Here is a 16,915-nt window from a genome sequence, read left to right on the forward strand (position 1 = left end):
TCACACGATCGTTCCAACTAGGCAGTTTTCAGCATCAGCCTCCTTTTGCTCCAGCTTCTCACCAAGACTTAGTTTGACTCCAAAAAGGCCTTAATGGACAGAAATTAGCCCGTTTGAACCTTATTGACCTAAAAATAGACAAAAACATAAATTAATACTAAAACGGGGAAAATAAGATAGAATAAGGTCCTAGAACACACTTTTCAGCGCTTATCAGTAAGATAAATCAATCTTCCTACCAAGCGCTGATATTGCGAGGGATCAGAAAGGAGATCTCCAGACTCAGCCGAGATCTTCATATTAGGATCCATAGGAGTGGAAGCAGGTTTACACCCAAGCATACTCGTGTCTCGAAGAAGATCCAAGACATGCTGCCATTGCGATAAAGAGATACCCTGCTTAGATCTAACAACCTTAATTCCCAAGAAATATTTGAGCTTCCCAAGGTCTTTCACATCAAAAGCTTTAGCTAATTGAAGCTTTACTTGAGTAATCCTAGGGATGTCATTGCCAGTAATGATGGTATCATCAACATAGACAAGAAGAATGATACATCGACCAGTGAAGGAACGGTGGATAAAACATGTATGGTCAGAATGGCATCTAACAAACTCCATGAATAGAATGACATCACTGAAGCGGTTGAACCAAGCTCTGGGAGATTGTTTTAACCTATACAAAGACTTCTGTAATCGACAGACCTTTCCAGCATACTCACCCTCAGCTCGAAAACCGGGTGGAGAATCAATATAAATAGTCTCAAGATCACCGTTAAGGAAAGCATTCTTCACATCAAGCTGATGAAAAGGCCAATTGTGAGAGGCAGCCAAGAGACAAGCAAACGAACTGAGGTCAACTTAGCCACTGGAGCGAAGGTATCATTAAAGTCTTTACCAGGAATCTGAGTAAACCCTTTGGCCACCAAGCGGGCCTTATATCGATCAATAGAGCCATCGGCCAGATATTTAACACTGAATACCCATTTGCAACCAACAGTCTTTTCGCCAGGAGGGAGAGATACAAGCTCTTATGTTTCATTTTGCTGTAGAGCATCCATTTCTACCATCATAGCAGACATCTAATTGGGATTCCGGAGAGCCTCAGAGACATTTCTGGGAATGGAAATGGAATCAAATTTGCCTAGAAAGGCTCGATAAGATCCTGAAAGACCATCTTAAGAGATATACTGCGAAATAGGATGATCAATATTACAAACGAATCCAATCGAGCAAGGGGTTTGCGGTCCCGAGTGGGATACAGAGACTCATGAATAGGGTCAGGGAAATGTACTTGTACCTGTATCTGAGGAGGATGAAGGCAGTGGAGGTGGAGCACGAGGGCGGCGAGAATAGACCTGCAAAGGGGCTGAGGAAACCACAAGAGAAGACTTTTCTTGAAAACTAGGAAGAGGACGAGCAGGAGGAGAAGCCTCTTGATCAGGAGTAGAAGTTTCTTGCAAGATAGTGTTAGAACCATAAAAGGGGTGTGCTCATGAAAGGTGACACCAAGAGAGTGATATATGTGTTTGTGTACAGGATTGTAACACCGGTAACCTTTTGACATTGAAGAGTATCCTAAAAAGATACATTTAATGGCCTTGTCATCAAGTTTAGTACGAGAAGGGCTATGATTCTGAACAAAACATGTGCATCCAAACACCCGAGGCATGATGGAAAAAAGAGTAATATCAGGTTAAAGCACTTGTAAGGGGGCCTTACCATTTGATACTCTACTAGGGGTACGATTAATGAGAAAAGTAGTTGTAGGAACCGCCATGTGCCAGTATGACTTTGGCACATTCGTACCACTTAAAAGACATCGAACAATTGACATTAGTTGGCGGTTTTTACGCTCTGCCACACCATTCCGTTCAGGGGTATATGGACAAGTAAGTTGATGAAGAATACCCTGCTGGTTAAGTTGAGACCGTAACTAATTGGAAACATATTCACGACCATTGTCAGACTTAATATTCCTAACAACAATTTTATATTGAGTTTTGATCATTTGGAGGAATTGAGTGAACAAGGGAAAAACTTCAGATTTCTTTTAAAGTAAATATACACGTGTGCAGCAGGAATAATCATCAATGAATGTGGCATAATAACGATGTCCCGAAAAAGCAGTAACAGGAGAAGGACCACGCACATCAGAATGTAGAGATTAAACATACTAGGTGCACGATGCATATGAGAAATATAACTAGTTCTAGTATGTTTAGAAAGCTCACAAATCTCACATTGAAACTTATTATTCTTACAAGCCGTTATTAATGAAGGGAAAAGTATACATAAATACTGAAAGTTTACATGCCCAAGGCGAGCATGCCATAAATTTAAAGTTTAAAAAGAAAAATCAGAAGATCTAGAAATTGGAAGAACAGAGGCTTGAAGCAAATGGAGGAGGTGTCGGTGGAGGATCCCTAAAGTAGTAGAGGCCATCGTGCTCATATCCCTGCCAAAAATCCTCTCCGAACACAAGTCTTGTAAAACACAATAATGAGGAAAGAAAATCACTGCACGGTTTAGTGATTTGGCAAGTTTGCTAACAGATAGAAGATTAAATGCAAAGTTAGGAATATGAAGAACAGATGGCAAAATAATATCAGGGGATAGATGAACATCTCTTTACTATGAATAATGGTGGTTGACCCATCGGCTAGACTAACAACCTGATTAACAGGGGTAACGGGAGTACTTATATGAAAAAAAAAAAAAAAAAAAAAAAACAGGGGTAACGGAGTAGAAAATAATGATAACTCACCAATCATGTGATCATTGGCTCTGGAATCCGGGACCTAAGTAGGTTTTCCTACTTTAACGTGAAAAGCAGGAGTACCTGTAGTAGCCTTGGGAATAGAAGAGCCAGCCTTGGTAGATAAATCTCCAAACTGCTCCTGAAGCTGACCAATCTGGCACTGTAACTGATTGAAGTCTTGAAAAGATGGTCTGGGAGGAGTTGAAGCAGGGGGGACAACAATCTATGGAGTAGTATAACCACCAATAGTATCGGCTACTGTGGCAGTGCGGCCACGGCCAGAAGGACGATTGCGAGAAAATTTCTGCTTTAGCTCGGGATGAAGCTTAAAGCAATGATCCTTTACATGACCCGTGGCTCCACAATGTTGACAAATAACCTTTCCCTCTGAAAGTCTAGAATTAGCACCAAGAGCCATCTGATCAACTAGAGTATTTGGTAAAGCTACTGGCCGAGAGATTTGACTTCTACACTCCTCATGATCAGCAGTAGCGAAGGCATCATATAAATCAGGCATAGGAGAGGTGTTTATGATCTGAGTTCTAAGAGCATCATACCCAGATCGTAAACCCATAAAAAATTGGTAGGTATGTTGGCGGTCCAGTCTCTTGACCAAAAGAGTTGCAGCTTCTTTAGAGAAATCGAAGAGAGGTTCATACTGTGCTAATTCTCTCCACCTAGACTGGAGGTACTCAAAATACTTTGATATTGACAGCTTGAGTGTCTCCTGAGATGCATGAGCAATCTCCTGATAGAGTTCAAAGATACGAGCGTCATTACGGGAATGGGCATACATCTTGTTAAGGGCTTGCCACAAACGAAAAACGGAAGTGTGAAACATGAACATATTATAGATACACTCCTCCATTGAGTTGTAGATCCAACCCAGAATGGTGCACCTGTCCATGTCCCGTGCAATATATTTAGTATCCGTCTTTTCCGGTTGTTCCTTGACTAGACCCAAAACCCAACCAGTTTTCCCTTTCCCTCCAATATAGAGTTGAAGAGAACGGGACCAGGATACGAAGTTGCGGCCATTCAGGAGCACACTAGTAACCCGCTGTGCCGGAGTATGATGTGCCGAAGATAAAGTATGCTTGACCGAGGATAAATTGTCCTTTTGGCTACTAGAATCAGTCATAGTACCAAAATAAGGCTGGTCCACACGTTAAAGCAGGGGGAAAGAGAAAAAAAACAAAGCCGGAAAAATCGGCGCTTTCCTCCAAATATGCTGCCAAACAAACACCGTCAGCCCACAAAGAAAAAAAACACCAGAAGGACCCTTAGGTCATAAAAAACCTAAGGGAATTCTCATAAAATAGGAGTAAAAAACAGAGGGTTACCCGAGGGGTCCGGTGCAAGGGTTGGGAGGAGATGGAGGTGCGCCGGAGGTGAGGGAAAATGGAGAGAGGGAGAGAGAAGGTGACGGCATTGGGGAGGAAGATGGGGAGGTGAAGGTCTTTGTTTTGCTCTGATACCAAAAAGAAGAAGTTTTGGATTTTGGCATACTCAAATTGAGAGCTAAGAGCTATATTTATATACAAGAATAGGGTACAAAGAAAGGAAACCAAATCAAAGAAAAACAGGAAATATACCAAAATCTACGTGATCGCATGATTACGAGGATCTTATCTACGTGATTCCATGATAATAGGGATCTTACATAAAACACCTAATAAAAGGCTGAAAACAACTAATAAAAATAAAAATAAAAATAAAAAACAATACAATATTTCAACAACATGGATACACTGCATTGAATTTTAGCTACTATTTGTTTTGTTTCCTTTTTATACCATTTGTTGTATCACATCTCATGGTTGATGAAGTAGGATCTTTGCACTTGTAGTTGTATCCTTGGGATTACTAATGAATGGTTATAATCTACATATGGTCAAATGCAGGTACCAGCCACCTAATCTAGTTGATCAAGTAAAACCATGGACCAAAAATGATTATGGAGGTAATACAATAATCATATTTTTCTGATTATACTCTTTTTTGAATGTGTTTATAATATTTACTTGGTTCTCTAAAATCAGAGGGCTCTCCTAGCACGCGTGGGAGAGGACGTGGTAGTCGCGGAAGGGGTAGAGGTAGAGATAAAAAATTCTGTTCTGATTTATTTCTTTATCTCTATTTGAAATGGAAAAGTTTTATGGTGCCTTTTGTGAATTGTATCTTTTGTTCCCTTCTTAGTCTGTGTTAGCTTTCACATGTTCTCTGCAGTTGGTGCTTGGAAGTTTGATGAACAATGATTGCAAAAGAGTTATTAAAGTCCCTTAAAATGTTCTTGTCTTGATGAAATGAATATTGACAAGCACAGTGCAATAAGTTTTCTTGGTATGTAATGTGATAGATAATCATGATAAGTTTATAATTGAAAAAATTACTGAAAATATTATTCAGTTCAGTAGACTTTGGCACTATGATGGATATCAGGATGGGATTCTTGTGGATGGTACAATTCAGGATCTGCATCTAAGTTACGCGTACATGCAAGGATAGAGCTAAGGATTTCTTAATTTTATCTATTTGGTGCCTGAGGAAATACTGATCCTCTTCTCTCTTAATTCTCTCTCTCCCCGAACCCCAGTTTTCCTCACAATCTCTCAGATTACTAATCCATATGAAAATCGGTGCATCTTGTATCACTACAATTGTTTCTTACTCAAAGCCTGCCTTTGCAAAGCCAGTTGACTTTAGCTTCTATGTTTTCCTGCCAAACACCAACCTATGTTACAGATCCGTTTGGAGTGCGATAAAGCATCATCCTTAATGATCAATCAAGGAGTGGAGATCAGTCTGTTGTCGGTGGCCATCCTGTGACTTTATTGCTGTGACATTATCATACTCACTGCACCACCATTTCCATCACAGCTGCTGCCCTCGTTAGCCATGATACCATCATCTAGCCATCTTGCTGTCACTGTTTGCTCACCGTCACGACTGCATCCCTTAGGCACCAAAGAAATGCAACTGTAGCAGCCTTGTCTAGTGTTGCCAGGATTGTGTCACCACCCTCATCGGCTTCAACCATTATCAGCTCCTCTTCAGTTTGAAGTTGATATTGCTGGTATTTATTCACCTTGCCACCGGTGTCTTGCCATCTGTAAGGCTGCTTCACAAATGGACTGGACATTGTGGTTTTGGTTGGTAAGGGTTGAAAATGACAACTGATATGACCCATATATGATCCAGACCTAGAGTCAGTGCACTATTTCAGCCACTTTTTCTTGTTTTGTTTTTGATTAGTTATTTTAAATCAAACTAAAAGGGTGAGTTAATGAATTCTTGATAGTAAAAGTAATGTAAAACATTGCATATTTATTTGCTTAGATCTCTTATTCTTTTACTTACCCAAAAAAAAAAAAAAAAAAAAAAAGTTCATCTATATTTTCTCATTTATTAATACATGGTTTTATCAAAATACATATAATTACATAATTATTTTGATAAGTAAAATTCATTGAAAGCGCTCAAGAGGGGAGTGTGCCCAAAAGGATACAACTAAACCTTCAAGCTATCAAAAAAGTCCAAAAGAAGTATACAGTATATACTATATTTGAGAGTCCAAATAGGAGTCTCCACCCCTTCAAAGGATCTCCTACTTCTCTCACACCACAAACCCCACCATAAGCAGAGGGGTGTGGCCCTCCAAATATCCCTGGCTCAGCTCTCCACTAGACACCCTCTCCAAGCCTCAATCATATCCACTGTGTATCTTGGGAACACCCAAGTCATACCAAACACAACCAAGAATGTAGCCCAAACCTCCCTCGCCACTGGGCAGTGAAGAAGAAGGTGATCACTGCTTCCTCTGTCATCTTGCACATACAACACCGGTTGACTATGATCTTCCGTCTCTTCCTTAGATTGTCAAGAGTAAGAATGCTACCATGAGCGGTGCACCATACAAAGAAGGCCACCTTCAAGGGAGCTTTGGACATCCAAATCGCCTTCCACGGGAAAGAATGGCCCGAGATCTCCATAAGACTGCAATAGAAAGATCTAACCTCAAACACCCCTCTAGGTGTGCCCACCCAGACCATCTCATCCATCCCCACCCCCTCCACCACCTGTCTGTACAATAAAAACTAAGAACTCAGCTAACTCCGTGAGCTCCCAATCATGAAACTTTCTACGAAACTTCACATCCCAAGTCAACCTCCTGCTATCAAGCAGATAATAGTCATCAACCAAAACATGTCGGCTCGAAGAAATCTTGAACAAACGAGGGAACCTACGAGCCAGAACAAAGTCTCCACACCAACGATCCTCCCAAAACTTGACTAGACTCCCACTCCGAACTCTAAACCGGATACGTTTGGAGAACTCATCCCACCCCTTCAGGATAAGCTTCCAAATGCCCACATTTGTTGGAAATCTAACTTCCCTAGACAACCACCCACCATCACCCTCCCTATGCCGGCAAGCAATGACCCTCCTCCATAAACGGGATCTCTCACACCCGAATCTCCAATGCCATTTACCCAACAACGCCTTGTTGAACAAATCCAGTCTCCGAATGCCCAAGCCACCCTTATTGAGGGGGGAGCACACCATCTCCCAGTTTACCAAGTGGTATTTAAACTCATCACAAATACCACCCCACAAAAAATTCCTTTGAATCTCGTCTAATCTTTGAATAATAGTCTTTGGCATCGGGAAGAGAGACATAAAGTAGGTTGAAAGATTTGAAAGAGTGCTCTTCATAAGGGTAATCTTTCCCCCTTTTGAAAGATACTTCTTTTTCCACCATGTAAGTCTCCTCTCGAAATGCTCAACCACAGGTCCCAAACTGAAGTCCTCCTCAAAACTGTCCCCAAAGGAAAACCTAAGTAGGAAAATGGGAAAGCACCAACACCGCACCCAAGAAGAATATTTGCCAAGTCCTGAATTCCTTCGACAACTCTGACAAACCAACTCACTCTTCCCAATGTTGATCTTGAGCCTTGAAACGACTTGGAAGCAGGCCAGAACACATCTCAAGAACCTTAACTGATCCACCTTTGCATCACGAAAGACAATGGTGTCATCCGCAAAAAGCGAGAGACACAAGCTGATTAGGATTGTTTCCACCCTCGAATAAAACCCAACGCTTCTGCCCTCCTCATCAATATATATAGAATGCTTCTATGCCAATAATAAAAAGAAATGGAGAAAGAGGGTCGCCTTAGCGCAAACCTCGAGAGCTAGCGAAGAAACCAGTGGGGGAACCATTAACCAAGACTGAGAATCGCGCGGTTGAAATGCATTGGAAAATCCAATTCCTCTATCTAGGATCAAACCCCATCCTATCCAGCAAATACATTAAGAAATTCCAACAAACATGATCATATGTCTTCTCAATGTACACAGCTTTCAAACAGCCCCCGGAATGCCACTGCGAACTCTTGCCCTCAAACACTCACTTGCAACCATGACTGAGTCTAAAATCTGACGACCGCGAATAAAAGCATTTTGGGATTCCGAAATCACCTCATCCGAAACTCTCCTCAGACGGAAAGCTAAGACTTTAGCAAGGATCTTGTACATAACACCCATCAAACTAATCGGTCTAAAGTCCTTAGCCTCAATAGCACCCCCCTTCTTTGGAGTCAGGGTAATAAATGATGCATTGAGGCTCTTCTGAAAATGCCCATCAGAATGAAAGGAAAACAAAGCACCCATCACCTCAGGCTTCACCACTTCCCAATTCTGTTGAAAAAAAGCCAAAGAGAAACCATTAGGGCCTGGGCTTTGTCACCATCACAACTCCTCAAAGCCTCCAGCACCTCTTCCTCCCCAAACGGCCTCTCAAGCCAGTCCCTCTCCTCAATGGAAATCCTTGAGAACTCTGGCCCATCCAGCAATGGCCTCCAACTAGCAGTCTCCGTGAAATGCTTATGATAAAAGCCACAAAACCATTCCGGACATCCTAGTCCATCGTCACCAAAGTCCCCTCAAAACGAGTCCTCCCAATATGATTCCCTCTCCTATGTGCATTTGCCAGGCGATGAAAAATTTTCGTATAACCCTTTTTCAACCAAAGGGCACTAGACTTCTGTCTCCACGAGATCTCCTCCATCACAACAATTTGTTTGAACTCTGCCTTGCATTCCTCTCTCCTGCTCGCCTTCAAATCAATAAGGCATTCCTCTCCCTCCTTGTCAAGATTTGAAATTTCAAGAAGGATTCTATTTTTGCGCCATTCTAGGTTGCCAAACACCATAGTTATGAATGGCCTAAGGCGCACCAAGGCGCTAGAGGTCCTTTGGAGCCTAGGCGCGAGGCGCATGGTGAGGCGCGTGCCTGAGTGAGGCGAGGCGCACAATTGAAAATTTAAACTACCATAATAACATTCATATCGCATAAGTCATATCAATATTCTAAAAATTAATATCAAATATAAAAAAGTAAATCCATCAACTATACAAGCATCCAACAACCATAAAACAAAGTACAAATTTGTTTTCTTGAAAAGCAAAGCAAAATGTGTTTTTTGAATGGCAAAACAAAGCACAAAAAGAAATAAATATGTTAACAAAAAAAAAAAAATTTGTTAACAAGAAAAAAAAAAAGAAAAAACAAAGCAAAAAAAAAAAAAAAGATAGAGAGATGAGAGAACTAGACGAAGAGAGAGATGTAAACAAATATAAGAAGAGAGGAGAGATCTAGAGGAGAAGAGAGAAAAAAAAACGAAAAGAAAGAATTGACGTGGCTTCGTCGTTCATCTTTGCAACTAGGGCTTCATCTTCGTCTCGCAATCTCATTCTATCGTTGTTTGGTTAACACTTCGACTCTTGGGCTTTCTTATTTTTTTATTCTTTTGAACAATAGTTTGTTATATCATATGATTGAACTTTCTTTTTTGTTTATTAAGTTGCCAAAAGTACCCTTTTTGGTTTAAGAAATAGAATAATCGTATTTTTTTAAACAAATATCAGTGAGGCGCGCCTAGGCGCACCTCACAAACAGGACGAGGCGCAACCGAGGCGCGCAACTAGTAAACATCAGTGAGCCTGGGATGACAATAGGCGCTAAACCTGAGCCTCGAGCCTAGGCGCGCCTTTAACAACACTGCCAAACACCTCCTTATTCTAAGTTTTGATGCCCCCTTTCAGTAGTCTAAGCTTTGTTGCTAAAAAAAACTTCGACTGCCCATAATCTTATAGCCAGACCACCACTGTGGAACTCTTGATTTGAAATCTTCTACTCAAAGCCACATATTCTCAAATTGGAACGGGGATCTCCCTCTTCGCACTCCTCCGCAATCCAGAAGAATCGGAATATGATCTGAAACAGCTCGAGCCATCGCCACTTGAGACACATCTAGAAACTTCTCCTCAAACTCACCAAAAATAAAAAATCTATCCAAGCGAGATAAAGTAGGGGCCTCTCTACCACTCGACTATATAAAACGTCTGCCCTCCATCGGAATGTCAATGAGATGATGAGCATCAATGAAATCCGAAAACTTTGTCATTGCTGGAGTCCATCTCCCCTTGTAGATCTCTCGCTTGGCACCTACACAACATTAAAATCCCTTCCCACACACCACGGGGTAGACCACTTTTGGCTAGCAAACACCAACTCCTCCCACAGCCCCCTCCTATCCACATCACCAACTGTTTTCATAAACACCCGAAACACCCAAGGCGAACCATCTTCCTCCAAGGAGAATAAAAGGGAGATAGAAGACATATGAACTATGAGGGGAGGAGTGGAGGAGGGAGTGAGAAGAAGAGAGGGGAGAATGGAGGGGGGAGTGACAAGATGAAAGGGGGAAGGAGAGGAAGGGGGAAAGAGATTGTTTGCCTATGAAGCTCAAAATTGTGTCTTGGCACATTCAGGGCTTGAATGACAAGGACAAGAGGAAGGAGGTGAAGGCCTTGATTCGTAAATGGGAGGCGCGGGTGGTGTGCCTGCAAGAGTCCAAACTTGCATGCACAACGGATAGAGTGTTGAAGAGCCTTTGGGGGGGCAGATTTGTGGATTGGGAGGTTATTGATGCGGAGGGGTTCTCGGGGGGTATAGTGGTTCTTTGGGACAAGAGATGGGTTTAGAAGGTTGACGTGTTGAAAGGGAGGTCTGGAAATAAGATTTTTGAGCTCCCTCTCCCCCCTTCCAGTAAGAAGACTTTTGTGATTCACCACAGCCCACTCATCATCAACCTTTTGAAACATCTCATGCACAATATTATCATTCCTTTCACATGACAGGCCCGGCAAGTTACCCGCCCCTTCAATACAGTCCATAAACCACTCCCCTTATGCTCTTTCCATATGAATGGTCTTTGCGGATCCCGGACCACAGCCAGTGGGATATCAATCCCTACAATTTCATTCATCTTTCAAACTGGTGTCGGAATCTCAGTATCCCCAGCAAACTCGACAAGAGACAAAACATCACCTTTACTGGACTGCACGTCATCCATTTCCCTCACCCCAGGAAGACAGGATACTCTGTCCTCAGAGGTACCACCAACCTCCAATAAATTTGATTCTTCAATTCTGTCCCTGAACCCTTCACAGTGAAGTTGCAATTCTGCCTGAAGAGCATCCGCTGAAGCTTTACCAATTCGTACCAATTGGTACCTTGGTACTACTTCCAAAACGTAAAACCACACTCCCATAACGTAAAACCACACTCCCATTGTCTCTACCACTTGAAAGGATCTTCATCTGATCACTTTTCATTACAGCCGGATCACCACTGAAGCACGAAAGGGCCCCAGTATGCCCAGATGAAACTGACTATCTTCCAAACAGCCCTCAGAGGCCAATTCAAATACCGTTGAAAGTTTTTGACTCTCCGACACCAAACTCCCCATCAAAACTCCTCAACACCCCACGAGAAGGAGACGAAGAAGAAGGGGTAGAGGTCTGAGAAGAAAGGCCAAAAGACATAGCAGGGTGAATAGGGGACGATTTCACCCATTTCTGTTTTTGTTTGCGAGACCATCTTCTACCTTTTGATCGGGGTGGTTGAGAGAATGATTGTCGTGTCGACTCAGCACCATTCTTTGATCGAGCACTGGTCATCTCTTCGCTGCATTGATGGCACGGAATCTCTCTGTTACTTAAGCCATTAGCCTCATGTACAACGGCGACTGGGCTATGATCAAAACCAGAAAGAGGCCCAAACGAGTTACCAACAGTAGGCCCAAAAGATTATGCCTCCAAACCTCTCGACTGATGCCCACTTAACTTTGCAAATACATCGGGCTTCTTGAATAATCTTGATGAAACATTAGAACACCTGGAGTCCAACGGCGTGCATGGCTGGCCCAGATGCAAGTTACTAATCACATTGGGCTTAGACAGAGAAGGGCCATTCATATTAGGCCTAAAAGATGAGAAGGCTTCGGGCCCAGAACCATTCACCACCATATTATTACCAAAAGGCCCAGCCCAACCCTGCTGATTAAAAGAGCCATGTGCCCTCCGCGTGCGGGAGGGGTCAAGCATCGTATGTTTGAAATTCAAATCTATCCTTCCCTAGACAGCTGGCCCTCTGTGCAGAGGATAAGGCATCCTCAACCCACCACGTACTCCTCCCTGCTTTGGGCCAAACTCACTCACACGGCGTGCGTTGGAATCACGACCTCTTCTTCTTCCACCGCAAATGGGAGCCCTTTGCAAATTCCGGCCATCCCTCCCACGATGAGCTGCCTCGGCTACTTCCCTACCCTTCGCCTTCCTTTCCCACCAATCCTCCTCCTTCAACAGAAAAGACCTGTCCCCTCCTTGGTTAAATTTCTGTTCATAACATTGAACAATATACCTAGATATATATTGTCTGATATGATATTTGTTATGGCTAATGAGATATAAAACTATTAGTTTTCTATTATAATTGTACGCTCTTTAAAATATTGATTTTTCTAGTTATAAAATGATTGAAGACAATGTAAACTTTCTAAAAAAAATTTATGCAAGTGAAGTATTTTTCATGATGTATAATACATAGAACATTTAATACGTGTTTTATACCATTGAACTCAAAAATACAAGTTTGAAAATTTTATGGAAAACATAAGTATGCCAAGTATAAGCCTATCCGCATGAACGAGTCAGTTGATGACAGTCTTGCTAGCATTGTTTCTGTTGAAGGATATAAATATTAAAGTTGCACCTATCCAAAAGCTTAAGCTTTTAGAATAGATGGTTGGTGTTGAAATATATAAATATTTCTATATAATCATGTAGCAAAATCCTCCACCAATCATGGTGCCTCCTTTGACTATTGTACACCTTCCATATATCTTATCTTTACCATGCCTATATATAGGCTTTTTGTACTTGAGCAATATACTGATCTAAATAATAAAAATGTAGTCCTTAGTGGCTCTTTGTCCATGGATGTAGGCCTTAGTGCCAAGCCATGTAAATCTCCATGTTTTCTCTCATTCCTTTTCCTATTTGCATTTCTTATTTCCGCATCCAAATTTAACAGTTGTTAACATGATATCAGAGCCAAAAGTCTTGAGTTCAAACCTTACCATCACCCTAATTAAAAATTGAAAACACGTGTTGGACCAAAAAAAAGCGGCCACACGGGAGGGGGCATGTTGAAATAATCCACTGTGTGAATGGTTCACGTGGTTCAGGCAGAGGCACAACAAGTCCAAGGTGTTGAGAAGCTGGTTCATTGCAACTTTATGGGGCATTTGGCGGGAGAGGAATAGTAGAATTCATGGTTCATCCTCTCTTACTCCTGCTATACTTGCTAGAAATATCCTCTTTGAGGTGCTTGATGTCCATCATGTCTCAATTTCTGAATTTCTTGTATCAGATTGTTCTTCCACCTCCTGATTTTACTGGAAGTGGGCTTCTCAGAGGGATTAGTCTCTTTTTTCTGAGGGTATGCCCTCTGTGCACCTGTAATTTTTTCTTTCTTCTATAATACAACACCAATTATGAAAAAGGGGGTGTGTTGAAGGATATAAACATAAAAGTTGCACCCTCTTCAAAAGCTTAAGCTTTTAAAGTAGATGGTTGTTAACAGTTTCCTTAAGCTTCATAAGCTTGCAGCTTTCCAATCTTCCCAATATAATCTGTAGTAGCTCCTATCAGTTTCTTTTATCAGCCCGAGTGGTGGGGAATTGAGACACTCTCAGCCCGTCAGCATGTGAATTTCACGTTAGTTCTGGGATAACCGTGACTGCATGCACTGGTGGCTATCTGGGCTTGATAATGGGTGGATGACTGGGGATGTTCTGTTTTGTAGAGAGGTTCATGATTGGGAACTGTCAGGTTTATGAGCTCTTTGAGCTGCTCTACAGTCAGTTAATGGAGGGTGAGGGTATGGATGGGGGCACCCCTAGAGGTTTTTTTGGGGTTAAGTCCCTACCATAGCTTGACGGAGACCTTAGGCTAAACCTTCCCCTTGGAAGGAAATTTGGAGGACGAAAGCCCCGTTGAAGGTGGACAGATAGTCGTGAACTGGTGTTGCATGTGCAAGAAGATGGAGTCGTCAGTAAATCACCTCCTTCATTGCCCTTTGGCAAAGGATGTGTGGTCTATGTTCTTGGTTATGTTTGGCATGGTTTGGGTGTTTCCCGTGTCTATGGTTGACATGTTAGAGGCTTGGAGAGGGTGTATAGTGGAGAACCGAGCCGGGGATGCGTGGAGGGCCACTCCCCTTTGTTTATGGTGGGGTTTGTGGCGTGAGAGGAATAGGAGATCCTTTGATGGAGAGGAGTCCCCTGTTTGGTCTCTCAAATAGAATATTCTTTCTACTTTATTTTTTCAGGCCAATGGGACAATCTGTTAATTAATGGGGCATCTTTTGGACTTTGTGGATAGCTTGAAATTAGTGTCTCCTTGTGTGTCTTTTGTTTTCCTTTGGGAGGGCTCCCCCACCTTGAGCGCCTTTAATGTAATCTTACTTGTCAAAAAAAGAAAAAAAAGAAAAAAAAGGGATCATATTAGGTCTTATAAGCAATATCTGTTATAGGATCTACAGCCAATTTTTAAAATCCTTGGCCCCTTAGCTGTAGTTTTTTTGCTTGATCTGCAGCTATTTTGTTCTATATACTTGCATCATCTATTCAGTGTGAAGAACAGTGGTTGTAATCAATCATCTTCTCTTGTAGGTACGGGGAGCAATATCAATGGAGTTATGGAGTACAATGGAGATGGTGGCTGGGAAGGTGGGCGTGGATATGGTTTAAGAGGTCGAGGTCGTGGAAGAGGCCGTGGTTTTCGTGGACGTGGAAGAGGCTATAATGGTGGGAATATGCAGTCACAATGGGGTGATTACAATGACTACGTTGGAGTAGGGGCAATGCCTGCTCAAGGACGCGGTAAGCTCATTTTTTCATGCTAGATAAATTTATCTTCTTGTCATCTGAGTAATAAAATGATCTTTTTATTTTTATCGCGTAGTCAGAAATAGTAACTAAGAAGCTTAAACACACTAAGTAATTACTTCGACATGGAAAAACATTTTATGTCCTTTCATGCTTACCTTGTGATCGGGCTTCTCCAAGGTGGTTTAGATTTCAAATACATAAAGTGCGTACATGCCAATGCCCATAATTATGATGAAAAAGTACTTCTTTGAAATCTTGGCAGAAATTGGTCTTTATTTCTTTGTACCATATACTTTGTCCGAGTTGCAACTTAACCTGTGTTCTCTCTCTCTGTCTCTTTATTTATTTATTATTATTATTTTATTAACTTTGCTTAAAATTTTGTTTACTATTAATGATTAATAAGAAAATATCTTCTACAACCATTATGTCATGATTTTTTCAAAGTACCTAAGAGCTTGTCTCCTTGTTTAACATTGCTCTTAATTTCTTCTCTATAAATTTCCATTCTCCTTGCCTTCCCAAGGTAAAACTATGTGTTGCCTTGCTTTCTGGAATAATTGATCAAGGTCCGCACCTTTTAAGGATTGTGTGAGGCTGAAGTTTATGACGCCTAGAAATTCATCTTATGCTGGATGGTTTTGATATCTGATATTGGGCATAGTGGCACCAGAGTTGCTGAATCTGCAAATACATGCTGTTTTAGCCTGCAAAATTTTGCTCGGTTTATCTGTTTTGACAAATTGTCAAAATTCATCTTTTTTTTTTTTTTTGTCTATTCCTTTTCCTAACGTAAACTGTTTGGAAAGTTACAGGGCGAGGGCGTGGCCGTGGTCAGGATTTCAGGTCAGATGATCCAGTACAGACAGCAGCCTGAGCCTCAAGTGTGAGGTACATAGTCTAGTTTAGATGGATAGTTTTGGACGCCTGCTCTACTGATTTTGTCCAAATCTGAAGGGGAAGTGGATTTGACCTAGTTTTGATTGATAGTTTTGGATGCCTGCTCTGCTGCCGTTTTGTGGTGGCCACATTTTTGTAGCTTGATGGTAGGATCAGTTACGTTCAATTCCAACAGAAACTGAACTTGTACTCTTTTTAGGAAATAACAGAGCAGTAGATTAATTCCAATATTCCACTCACTCTTGATGTGATCAGAAGTGGGATATTGTTTTTGTGGAAAAGTTGATTCTGCTTCCGTTATCTTACCAAAAGTATAACATATTGCTAGTATCATGATCAATGAAGTTTTTATCATGTTGTACTCGTCTCTCCTTTTGGGTGTATTATAGTTCTTTGTTCAAGGAATTGTTTTGAACTGTTTATATAGTTTGAAAAGTCTAAACATTGTGGATAAACAATGGTATGAATCTTCAGATTTTGGACATCTCGTCTAATAATAAAGTATATGGAAATTGAGCTTATTAGGAGATATTGGTTATCTTCACCAATTTATAAGGTTTCTGTCACTGGATTCAATTGTGTTGTGTAATCCGTCTACCTTAAGAGGTCTGTTCTCCCATTTAAATAAATATTTAATAAAAAAAATCAAGGAAGTGATCTTTAATTTATAGGGTTAATTTTATTCACAAGTCATCCCCCCCCCTCCCCCCATCATTGACATTACGATTTTTTTTTTGAACAGTTTTGACACGATGTTAAATGACTTAAATACTTTTTGCTTTTGTTAAAATAACTCTTTAATCTAAACTATTAGATTAGAAGACTAAAATATCCTTCAAAATTTTATAAATTTCCAAATTATATATATATCTACACACACACAGAGAAAGACATATATATATATACACACAAGCACAACACCACCACAAACATTGGCCAAGATCTCGGCGCTGGAGA

The 16,915-nt window shown here is 41.2% G+C and overlaps 1 protein-coding gene across 2 annotated transcripts in view; it reads left to right on the top strand.

The window, feature by feature from the left end:
• The window catches only part of LOC132273535 (uncharacterized), a 34,697-nt gene extending 18,372 nt beyond the window's left edge, over positions 1-16,325 (top strand). For both annotated transcript variants that reach the window (XM_059774493.1, XM_059774492.1), the window contains exons 6-9: positions 4,662-4,720; positions 4,800-4,853; positions 14,840-15,049; positions 15,874-16,325. In XM_059774493.1, coding sequence (XP_059630476.1) covers positions 4,662-4,720; positions 4,800-4,853; positions 14,840-15,049; positions 15,874-15,935 — 385 coding nt within the window. In that variant the 3' untranslated portion in view covers positions 15,936-16,325. The remainder of the gene's footprint in view (positions 1-4,661; positions 4,721-4,799; positions 4,854-14,839; positions 15,050-15,873) is intronic.
• The last annotated feature ends 590 nt before the right edge of the window (positions 16,326-16,915 follow it).

The sequence above is a fragment of the Cornus florida genome, unplaced genomic scaffold (genome assembly GCF_030987335.1).
Source record: "Cornus florida cultivar Cherokee Brave unplaced genomic scaffold, ASM3098733v1 CherokeeBrave_3.0.0_Hap2_Chr09, whole genome shotgun sequence".
In the NCBI taxonomy this organism is placed as follows: Eukaryota; Viridiplantae; Streptophyta; class Magnoliopsida; order Cornales; family Cornaceae; genus Cornus; species Cornus florida.